The 12,097-nt window shown below is 44.1% G+C and overlaps 1 protein-coding gene across 1 annotated transcript in view; it reads right to left on the bottom strand.

The window, feature by feature from the left end:
* CLNK (cytokine dependent hematopoietic cell linker) overlaps positions 1–12,097 on the bottom strand; it is a 202,785-nt gene that overhangs the window by 50,361 nt on the left and 140,327 nt on the right. Inside the window, exons 9-11 of the mRNA XM_042251655.2 lie at positions 5,265–5,290; positions 5,034–5,053; positions 3,015–3,125 (exon numbers count right to left, since the gene is read on the bottom strand). Of these exons, the coding sequence (XP_042107589.1) occupies positions 3,015–3,125; positions 5,034–5,053; positions 5,265–5,290 (157 nt within the window). The remainder of the gene's footprint in view (positions 1–3,014; positions 3,126–5,033; positions 5,054–5,264; positions 5,291–12,097) is intronic.

The raw sequence follows: 12,097 nt of genomic DNA on the forward strand, positions 1-12,097 counted from the left end.
AGGTCTTCTGTGTTGCAGGCAGATTCTTTACCATCTGAGCCACCAGGAAAGCCCATATATCTTGAACATCACTCTAACATTATTTTTCTTCCCCTTTAACAGAAAAAAACCTCCTCCAGACTGAAAGTTTTGCTCAGAAACTGTGTTGTGGTTACTTACGGTAGAGCTATGTTTCCCTTTTAAATACATCTATTTAAATTAAAAAAAAGAGAGAGAGCTGAGCAAAAGCTATGAAGCACATGGGTATTGCAAAAATCATAATGATGACCCACAAGTGGTTGAGAATGTCTAACCAGCATTCTCCAAACTTCAGCGTTCCCGCCTGGCTTCGGGCTGTCAATGACTGATCTAAATGGCATTTTCCTGAACTGAAGGGCTCTAGTTCAGCAATCGTTTTGTGAAGCCAAGTTTGTTGTTGTTGTTGTTCAGTGTCCAACTCTTTGTGACTCCATGGACTACAGTGCGCCTGGCAGAGAAGGGCAGAGCAAGCAGAGACCAAGGGGGGCTTGAAACACAGACTCAGGACCGCCCCACCACCTGGGGTGAGCAAGGCCAGCTGGAAGGGCTGCAGCTGTTGGCTGCCTTCACTGGGCAGTTGATCCCCAGATGTAAACACAGTCGCTCCAGAGGGTGATTCAGCCCACGCGACCCAGGGAGCAGCTGTCAGGAAGGCAGAGAGCCTGCGCTGGCCAAAGACACTCAGATCTGCAGCCTTCCTTCTGTTTTCAGATAAAGTGAACCTCACATCAGCCTCACGTGGTCTTTCCCATGTGGTCAATGGCCGTCTGATGACATAGCTGGGCACAGCTATAAATAAATCCAAAGCTCTCTTCCTAAAGCAAGGCTCTCAGTCATTTCTTTTGCAAATATTTTCTCTCGTTCTGTGGGTTGTCTTTTCATTTTGTTTATGGTTTCCTTTGCTGTGCAAAAGCTTTTAAGTTTAATTAGGTCCGATTTGTTTATTTTTGTTTTTATTTTCATTACTTTAGGAGCTGGATTAATCTCCAAAACATACGAACAACTCATGCAGCTCAATAACAACAACAACAACAACAACAACAAAAATCCAAAGAGTGGGCAGAAGAGCTAAAGAGACATCTCTCCAAAGAGGACATATGGATGGCCAAAAAGCATGTGAAACGATACTCAATGTCACTAATTATTAGAGAAATGCAACTTAAAAGTACAGGGTGTCACCCCACACCAGTCAGAATGGCCGTAATCAAAAAATCTACAAACGATAAATGCTGAAGTGGGTGTGGAGAAAAGGGAACCCTTCTATATTGTTGGTGGGAATGTAAATTGGTACAGCCACTATGGAGAACAGCGTGGAGGTGCCTTAAAAATCTAAAAATAGATCCAGCAATCCAACTCCTGGACGTAAATGCAGAGAAAATCATAATTGAAAAAGATACAAGTACCCTGATATTTATTGTAGCACTACTTACAATAGCCAAGCAACCTAAATGTCCATCAACAGCAGAATGTATAAAGATGTACATATACACAGTGGGATATTACTCAGCCACAAAAAGGAATGAAATCATGCCATTTGCAGCAACGTGGATGGACCTAGAGACTGTCATTCTGAGTGAAGTAAGTCATTCAGAGAAGGACAAATATCCTATGATACCATTTCTATGTGGAGTCTAAAAAGATGGTACAAATGAACTTATTTACAAAACAGAAATAGAGCCACAGGTGTAGAAAACAGTTTTATGATTAGCAGAGAGGAAAGAGGAGGAAGAATACACTGGGAGACTGGGGTTGACATATACACACTGCTATATAGAAAACAGTTTACTGAAGAGGCTCTACTGTATAGTACAGGGACCTCTACTCAGGACTCTGTAATGATCTACATGGGAAAAGAATCCAAAAAAAGAGTGCATATATGTATATGAATAACTGATTCACTTTGCTGTACACCTGAAAACAACACATTGTAAATCAACTATACTCCAGTAAAAAAAAAAGAAAAAAAGTAACACAAAGCTCTCTTAGTTCTGGTGGCATTCCCAACGTCCTGCAATGGACTTTGCATATTTTGGAAATGGCAACCCACTCCAGTACTCTTGCCTGGAGAATCCCATGGAGGGAGGAGCCTGGTAGGCTACAGTCCATGGGGTCGCAAAGAGTCGGACACGACTGAGCGACTTCACTTTCACTTTCACTAACAGTCATTTACCAACCCTATAACTTTGGCAAGTCACCTAACTTCTCTGAATCTTATTTTACCAGGCATCTATTATATGTGTCTACTGAGGTGAGTTCTTTGGCCTTTTCAAGCCTTAGAAAATCAAACTTTACTGGGCTGCAGGCATGTACGCTCAGTTGCTTCAGCCATGTCTGACTCTCTGCGACCCCATGGACTGTAGCCCACCAGGCTCCTCTGTCTACAGGATTCTCCAGGCAAGAATACTGGAGTGGGTTGCCATGCCCTCCTCCAGGGGATCTTCCCGACCCAGGGATTGAACCTGAGTCTCTTGCATCTCCTGCATTGGCAGGCAGGTTCTTTACCACCAGTGCCACTTGGGAAGCCCCCAGATAGGGTTATGGCTGTCTAATTCTGTTAGGTACAGATAGGAGATGCTGTTTAAGTGATTGTTCTTTCTTCTTTCCTATGCTGTGACAGATGTTACCCTAGAACATGACAAAACTTAGCTCCTCACCACAATTCTACCTCTTGAGGATGGTTATTTTCTCCTTATAAATATGCAGGATTCAGAGAGATTTAAGATATCCTGAAATTTTGCAGCCAGAAGTGGCTCAACTGGGATCCAAACCCCATCCTGCTGGGTCCCCACAACCTGTTCTTTGCAATGCAAGGAAGAAGGACATAAAAAGAAAGTGTATTTTCCATGAAGGAGTCAAACTACAGGCTTCTGAGATGCTTTCCCTCAAGGTGGGGGTGGCTCTCCCTACCAGGCTGGGGAGTCTACTTCAAGAGGTGGCCGTCCTCCCCTCCCCCCATCCCTTGGTCACTTCATCATCAGCAACAGCAAGCCTCTCACCTGGCCCCTTTCTGCGCTTCGGGGAAGGTGTGCCTCTGGGGGAATGGTGGCCTGCTGCTCGGCGGCTCCGGGGGGAGGGGCTGGTACTTCTTTGGAAGCTTGACGGGTGGCCTGTGTGAAGAGTCAGAGTGACATGGAAGCAACCTAGATGTCCATCGGCAGACAAATGGATAAGAAAGCTGTGGTATGTGTATACAATGAAATATTACTCAGTCATTAAAAAGAATGCATTTGAATCAGTTCTAATGAGGTGGATGAAACTGGAGCTTATTATACAGAGTGAAGTAACTCAGAAAGAAAAAACACTGATTCAGTATAGTAATGCATATATATGAAATTCAGAAAGATGATAACAATGACCCTATATGTGAGACAGCAAAAGAGACACGGATGTGAAGAACAGACTTTTGGACTCCATGGGAGAAGGCGAGGGTGGGATGATTTGAGAGAATAGCATTGAAACATGTATATTACCATATGTGAAATAGATCGCCAGTCCAGGTTCAGTGCATGAGACAGGGTGCTCAGGGCTGGTGCACTGGGATGACCCTGAGGGATGGGATGGGGAGGGAGGTGGGAGGGGATTCAGGATGGGGAACACATGTACACCCATGGCTGATTCATGTGAATGTATGGCAAAAACCACTGCAATATTGTAAAGTAAATAGCCTTCAATTAAAATAAATAAATAAATTTTTTTAAAAAAGAGTCAGAGTGAGGAGCTGAGAAGGTCTGACTGACATACAGATGGCTCCTCAGACCCAGAATTCAGACAGCTCTGCCTTCTGTGTCCCCCGATCTGTTTGGAAACGGCAGTTTGGGGGATGGCTCACTACTTTACAGGGAGCTTTGAAAGTCAGAATACTCATTCTTCTAACGGAGTCTCAGTCTCTCTCCCTGCAGCTTGCCCTCCGGTCTGGTTCTGTTTTTTTCCAGAGTGTGATGTAATTTGCTACAGGGTGTCACAGGTCTATGCCAGCTTTTGACATTTTAGGTGGCCTGGGGGTGAAACTACGATTGTAGCCTTTCATTTGCCCCAGATTGAAAGACCTGAGCTTTTTAATTGCTCCAATGAAATGGGACAATGTTCCACGGCCAATCACACACCAGTTTATTCCCCTAGGCCCTCACTCGTTCACAGAGTGGGTCAGGCCCTGTTGGTGATGCTGGGGACACAGAGGGAGAAAAAGACACAGACCTTGGCTCAAAAAGCCGCCCTCTGGGAGTGCAAAGAGAGGAGCAGTGAGAAGGTGGCCCACCACGGTAGGAAGTGCTGTAATGGAGGACCTCATGGGCCCACGTAGGGTAACACAGTGGCCAACTCAGGGCCTGAGAAATCAGATCAGTTGGTTTCACCCCGCCACCCCCCATATATATATATATATATATATATATATATATATATATATATATGTAGGTATGTATGTGTGTGCGTACTTAGTCACTCAGTTATGTCTGAATCTTTGTGACTCCATGGACTGAAGTTCACCAGGCTCCTCTGTCCAAGGGATTCTCCAGGCAAGAATACTGGAGTGGGTTGCCATGCCCTTCTCCAGGGGATCTTCCCAACCCAAGGGTCAAACTCAGGTCTTTTGCATTGCAGGAAGATTCTTTACCATCTGAGCCACCAGGAAAGTACATAAAACACATGTACTTATGTATAAAGACATAAGTACTGATATAAATATATGCTTATATATTGTTGGTCCCTTGAAGGCATTTCCCAATGCCAGGACTCTGGTAGACTTCTGTACTTAGAGTAGGGAGGGACTTCTATACTAAGTGAAGGGAAAGAAACAGGAAGCAGGGAAGCAAGGCATTCATTAAAGGTGGATGCGTGAAGGGATAATATGACTGTGAATGAACGAATGATTAAATGGATGAATGAGGCTTGTTTACTCTTGTTCATTGACCAACTCATTAGTTTTTCATGTCAGATGTCTGTGTATCTCTTTTCAAATTCTGGAACTAATCATGTAAGTATATTGTGAAACAAAATTCTCTTTTTCAGTGTCTTACCGAGGAGGTGGTAAAGGTGTCTGCAAAAGGAAAGAGAACCAGAAGTTACAGTTATTCTTCGAGCAGAGCTAATGGTTAACAATTTTTTTTTTGTTTGTTTACAAACAACAAAGCCCAACCAAACTTTTAGGGTATATTTTTCAAGCGCCATCTAAGCCTTCGCATTGTCCATATTCCTATGCTTCTAAAATAAAGAGTGGGTAACAAATGCATTTTAATGCCTTTTCTTACCTTGTTTCCCTTAGTGGGTTTGTCTCCTAAAACATAACAAGAAAAAGTGGTGAGTTTATGGCAAATGTCATCAAGGTGTCTTTCAGTCAGTCAGTCAGTTCAGTCGATCAGTCGTGTCCGACTCTTTGCGACCCCATGAAGCGCAGCACGCCAGCCTCCCTGTCCATCACCAACTCCTGGAGTTTACTCAAACTCATGTCCATTGAATCAGTGATGCCATCCAGCCATCTCATTCTCTGTGGTCCCCTTCTCCTCCTGCCCCTATCCCTCCCAGCATCAGGGTCTTTTTCAATGAGTCAACTGTTCACATCAGGTGGCCAAAGTATTGGAGTTTCAGCTTTAGCATCAGTCCTTCCAATGAACACTCAGGATTGATCTTCTTTAGGATGGACTGGTTGGATCTCCTTGCAGTCCAAGGGACTCTCAAGAGTCTTCTCCAACACCACAGTTCAAAAGCATCAATTCTTCAGTGCTCAGCTTTCTTCACAGTCCAACTCTCACATCCGTACATGACCACTGGAAAAACCATAGCCTTGACTAAACGGACCTTTGTTGGCAAAGTAATGTTTCTGCTTTTGAATATGCTATCTAGGTTGGTCATAACTTTCCTTCCAAGGAGTAAGCATCTTTTAATTTCATGGCTGCAATCACCATCTGCAGTGATTTTGGAGCCCCCCAAAATAAAATCTCACACTGTTTCCACTGTTTCCCCATCTATTTGCCATGAAGTGATGGGACCAGATGCCATGATCTTCGTTTTCTGAATGTCGAGCTTTAAGCCAACTTTTTCACTCTCCTCTTTCACGTTCATCAAGAGGCTCTTTAGTTCCTCTTCACTTTCTGCTAAGGGTGGTGTCATCTGCATATCTGAGATTTTTGATATTTCTCCTGGCAATCTTGATTCCAGCTTGTGCTTCCTCCAACCCAGCATTTCTCATGATGTACTCTGTATATAAGTTATCTTTACATATGTTTAAACGGAAATCATTCCCATTTGAATAATTCTGGTGCAATACCAATGAACAGTTGTTGCCATCTTATGAATATCCAACACCATGCTAAATACTTTCGTTATGTGATCTCATTTAATCCTTGCCTTTGCTCTGGATGAAGAAACTGGAGCATGGGGAAGTTAAGTACCTCACCTCCAATCCCCCGGTCAGTAAACAGTAGAATGAAGATCTCATCGTATGTGGTGTGACCCCTGAGGTCCTCTCTTAACCATTAGCTGTTGATTGATATCCTTTTATATATGTTCATCTTATTGAAGTTCTTGCCTCCCACTTTCATCAGGCATATCTAAGAAGAGAAAAACTGCATCACAGAACATTTCAGATGAAAGGGTTTTCTAAGACCCCAGAATCCAATTACTTTATTTGATGAAAGACAAAGCTAGGGAGGACAATTACCCAAGACCACCTGACCCTAGAAAAAGCCTGAATGGGGCCTGGAAAGGATTCTCCTGACTTCGGTGTAGTTTTATGGGCTCCTCCAATGGCTCAGCGGTAAAGAATACACCTGCCATACAGGAAACCCAGATTCCATCCTTGGATTGGGAAGATCCCCTGGAGGAAGAAGTGGCAATGTCCTGGAGGATCCCATGGACAGAGGAGCCTGACTAGCTACAGTCCATGGGGTCTCAAAGAGTCAAACGACTGAACTCTCATTCTTAAGTATTCTTTATTTCCACAGTGCAATTTAACTCAATTATTGAGCTGCTACTCTGAGCTAAGCCCAGGGCCAAGCTCTGGAGTTAAAGACAAATGCAACACAATCCTTCCCCTCAAGGTGTTTCCAGTTATTGTGTTTACAGGCCAAGTTCTAGCTTCTGGGGACATAAGGGGGAAGATGAGAGACACTGTCCCTGCCGCCATAGCGCTTATACCTAAAGGGTAGTCGTGCACTATCTTTCCTGTAGAAAACACTTCAGGAAGAGAAGGGTGTGGCATTGAAGGGACACATGGGAGATAAGTTGGTCTGGGGTGTCAGAGAGAGCTCTGAGTAAGCAGTGTTCACTAATCTGTAAAAATGGATGTGACCTGATAAATGCTGTTTTATAGGGGGTAAGAGGAGTCAGTGAGATGACTGCATCTCATCATGGCTGTTGTTCAGTAGCTCAGTCGTGTCTGACTCTTTGTGACCCATGGACTGCAGCGGGCCAGGCTTCCCTGTCCTTCATCATCCCCCGGAGCTTGCTCAAACTCAAGTCCACTGAGTCAGTGACGCTGTCCTACCACTTTGCCCTCTGTCGTCCCCTTCTCCTCTTGCTTTCAATCCTTCCCAGCATCAGGGTCTTTTCCAATGACTTGGCTCTTCGCATCAGTTGGCCAAAGTATCAGAGCTTCAGCATCAGTCCTTTCAAAAATGAATATTCAGTGTTCCTTTAGGATTGACTGGTTGAAACTCCTTGCAGTCCAAGGGACTCTCAAGAGTCTTCTCCAACACAACAGTTCAAAACCATCAATTCTTTGGCGTTCAGCCTTCTTTATGGTCCAACTCTTACATCCATACATAACTACTGGAAAAACCATAGCTTTGAGTATATTGATCTTTGTTGGCAAAGTAATGTCTCTGCTTTTTAATATGCTGTCTATGTTGGTCATAGCTTTTCTTTCAAGGAGCAAGCATCTTTTAATTTCATGGTTGCAGTCACCATCTTCAGTGATTTTGGAGCCCAAGAAAATAAAGTCTGTCAGTGTTTCCATTGATTCCCCATCTACTTGCCTTGAATCAAGTATCTTATCATAGAAGACTTAAAACTCAACTGAGCACTGCCTGAGTCTCCTTTCCTTATTTGTGAGATGACACAATTGGAATGAAAGCGAAGTCACTCAGTCGTGTCTGACTCTTTGTGACCCCGTGGACTGTAGCCCACCAGGCTTCTCTGTCCATGGAATTCTCCAGGCAAGAATACTGGAGTGGATTGCCATTCCCTTCTCCAGAGGAACTTCCCAACCCAGGAATCGAACCCTGGTCTCCTGCATGGCCGGCAGATTCTTTACCCTTTTAGCTACAGGAAAGTCACAATTGGAATAAATCATTGTTTTAAAACTTTGCTGTGAAGAGTCCCCTGGGGTTCCCCTGGGGACACCTAGGGAAACTGTAAGGCTGAGAAGCTCGGTTTCTAGCTCATCATCCCTTGTCATTGTGGAGGCTCCATCTCTGTCTACTTCCCATTGTATCTCCTTTAAGATTTCTTTTGGGAAAATGTCTAGCTGGTCAAAAAGAACACAGCAGAACATGCACTAGTCTGGATGATTTTAAAGGCTCTTCTAGGCCTAACTAACAGAGGGAAGGAGGAGTAGAGTGAGATAAGTGCCTTCTTCTTCAGTTCAGCTCTTCTGAGAGGGCTCCGTACCTCTCCAGAGAAGCCAGATAATGGATTTTATTTCACAGGCACAAGATCTATTGGTCTGACCTCCGACATTACAATGGATTCCCCTTCCCAATAAAACTCAAAGATGCCAAAATAAAATAAAATAAACAAAACCCCAAATAACAGAAAAACTACCTCATTGGACAAAATTACCATTCTCCTTATTTTGTTTTTTGAAAATGCATTTTAGATAATATAGACTTCTCTGCATGAATTCAAACACTAATGGGAGACAAAATTTGCAGACGTTCCGAAACTGTAAAAATACAAAAATATGACCCAGGTTATATTTCAACAACAGCAACAATCTAGTTAATGGTAAGTTGTTGACTATCTTGATGTGATTACTAAAAAGTTTAGGCCACAGGGTGCTTCCTTAAGGCACTAAATCAGAAAAGCAGGAAACTAATTTGCCCTCATTTTATTGTGTATTGGCTTCAGCAGCAGAGCTCCCTGAGAAACTATCTTATATCAGCTTATGCTGATGACTTTCCCTGTGAAGCTAGATGTCGGGTGTCCAAGACACCTTTTTTCATACCTACTACTGTATCTATTGGGGATCAATTCAATTCACTGAAAACAAACTTCAATAAAAAGACCGAGTATCTGGAATTCAGTAGGAACATTCCATTTATTGCTTCAGAGATATGCATCTCATTTGATTCAGTGATTGTGAGTTTAGAAAAGGACATCTATCTTGCTTTTATTCATTTGCTTGTTCTTGAGCCCATAGTGTATGTCAGGCATGGATTCATTTTTAATAGATTTACTGATGTAGGTATTGGGGAATATAATACCAGAAAAAAAAGTTTCTATTGTCATGTAAACTCACATTCCAGTAGCAGGAGATACAAAACAAACAAAGGTATATGATAGCAGGTGGTGATAAACGCTACAAAGAAAAGTGAAGGTCTGGTGTGTGACAGACAGGTGACGGGGCTACTGTTTTTCATGCAGATGCCAGAAGACCTCTGTGGAGCGGGGATGACAACAGAAGCTTGAAGAGAGTGAAGGCACACACCACGCGAACACCTGGGCAAGCATCCCTAACAGAGGGAGCAGCAAGTACTAAGGCCCGGGGGTGGGATGAGAACCAAGGAGTTTACTCTCTGGGCTTCCCTGGGGGTGCAGACGGTCAGGAATCTGCCTGCAGCACGGGAGACCTGGGTTCAGTCCCTGGGTCAGGAAGATCCCCTGGAGGAGGGCATGGCAACCCACTCCAGTATTCTTGCCTGGCGAATCCCCATGGACAGAGGAGCCTGGCAGGCTATAGTACATGGGGTCTCAAAGAGTTGGGCATGACTTAGTGACTAAGCACAACCGACAACACTCTGCAGGCAGCGGTGGTGGAGGTGAGAATGTGCACGGGGTCACATGAGGTCATTCAGGCTGTGATAACTCTGCCTTAACCACGGTGCCTCTTTTCTGTATGGGCTTCCCCTGGTGGCTCAATGGTAAAGAATCCGCCTGCAGTGCAGGAGATGCAGGAGACTCGAGTTCGGTTCCTGGGTCAGGAAGGTCCCCTGGAGTAGGAAATGGCAACCCACTCCAGTATTCTTGTCTGGAAAATTCCATGGACAGAGGAGCCTGGTGGGCTATAGTTCATAGGGTTCCAAAGAGTCGGACACAACTGAGCACACACACTGCCTCCAGGCATCTTTTCTGTACACTGTCTGTAAGTTGTGTACCCCCATTATAATGGAAGTTTTCCCAGGCATCAGTTAGTATCCTCCTCGTTTAAAATACGTGTGTGTGCAGAGCTACTGCATGGTATAGTAATTCCTCTCCTGGGTGTATATTCTGGGCTTCCCGGGTGGCACTGATGGCCAAGAGCCCGCCTGCCAATGCAGGAGACGTAAGAGACCTGAGGCCGATCCCTGGGTTGGGAAGATCCCCAGAGAAGGAAATGGCAACCCACTCCAGTATTCTTGCCTGGAGAATCCCAGGGACGGGGGAGACTGGTGGGCTGCCATCTATGGGGTCGCATAGAGTCGGACACGACTGAAGCGATTTAGCAGCAGCAGCAGCAGGGCTTGTTTACAAAGTAATAACAACTTAGGTATACACTGGGAGAGGATGAGATTTGGAGCTGGACTTCTTGAGTTTGCATTTTGATTGTGCTGCTTACTATTGGTAGGGTCATAGCAGGTGCTCAAAAAATACTTATGACATAAACAAATGGATTGAGAAACAGTTGAAATTTTTATTCTGGAAAAGTGAGACTTGGTTACTCATACTTCATGGGAACTCATGTGTGGAATAAATGAGTTAATGCATTTCAAGTAATGACTGTTATTGCATACCCACTGTTAGGAAATTATTGCATAATGGAAAATTACTGAGAAAACGGCAATCTACCTTCCTGATGAGGTACACAAATAACTCAAATGCTACAAAAAGTTCCCTGTCGCACCAGAAGACCCAAACAGGTGTTCTTTGGGGTCTTTTCCCATCTTGAAATTTAATCAGGCAGTTTTCTCTAGGAGGAGGCTGGCGTGCTCGCCATCTGGTGGCTACGTGTGTAATTAGCAACATCTGCTGGACTGTCATTTTGCTCCTGAGTTTGCGACAAGATAAAACTCACTTCCGCTGCAAAACGTGTTGCTTCTTGGGAGACCATGTGGTGAGTTGAACATAGCATGGAGGTAGAATCTATTGGACCTGGTTTGATTATCTCCATAATTTATTAGAGTGGAGTCATGAAGTTTTCAACCTCACAGGGGTCTGTGAAGTTAAAGCAAAGCCTCTGGGAGAAGGTCCATATGGTCAAAGCTATGGTTTTTCCAGTAGTTATGTATGGATGTGAGAGCTGGACAATAATGGCTGAGTGCTGAAGAACTGATGGCTTCAAACTTGGTGCTGGAGAAGACTCTTGAGAGTCCCTTGAACTGAAAGGAGATCAAACCAATATATTCACTGGAAGGACTGATGCTGAAACTGAAGCTCCAATACTTTGGCCACCTGATGTGAAGAGCCAACTCATTGGAAAAGACCCTGATGCTGGGAAAGATTGAAGGCAGGAGAAGGGAACAACAGAGGATGAGATAGATGGTTGAATGGTATCACTGACTCAATAGATGTGAGTTTGAGCAAGCTCTGGGGGATGGTGAAGGACAGGGAAGCCTGGTGTGCAGCAGTCCACGGGGTTGCAAAGAGTCAGACCTGACTGAGCGACTGAACAACAACCGGGAGAAGGAGAAAGTATTGTGAGACTTGTTTGTCCATTTTCGGGCAGGGGTGGTGTGCCTGGTGCCTGTTTATAAGAGCTGGTTGCTAAATTTTCAGGATTCTGCAATGCAGGTGTTAAACACAGCCATTATGAAAAAAAAATTATGTAAATGTACACTGAAGTTATGAAAAAGGTAGCATTTGCTCGAAACTCATGACTTCCTGATTATTCTACCCCATCTGTCTATGCTGTTGATGTTCTTCACCTCTATCGTGTCTATGGTGGAAA

Source organism: Ovis aries, chromosome 6 (genome assembly GCF_016772045.2).
Source record: "Ovis aries strain OAR_USU_Benz2616 breed Rambouillet chromosome 6, ARS-UI_Ramb_v3.0, whole genome shotgun sequence".
NCBI classification, from domain to species: Eukaryota; Metazoa; Chordata; class Mammalia; order Artiodactyla; family Bovidae; genus Ovis; species Ovis aries.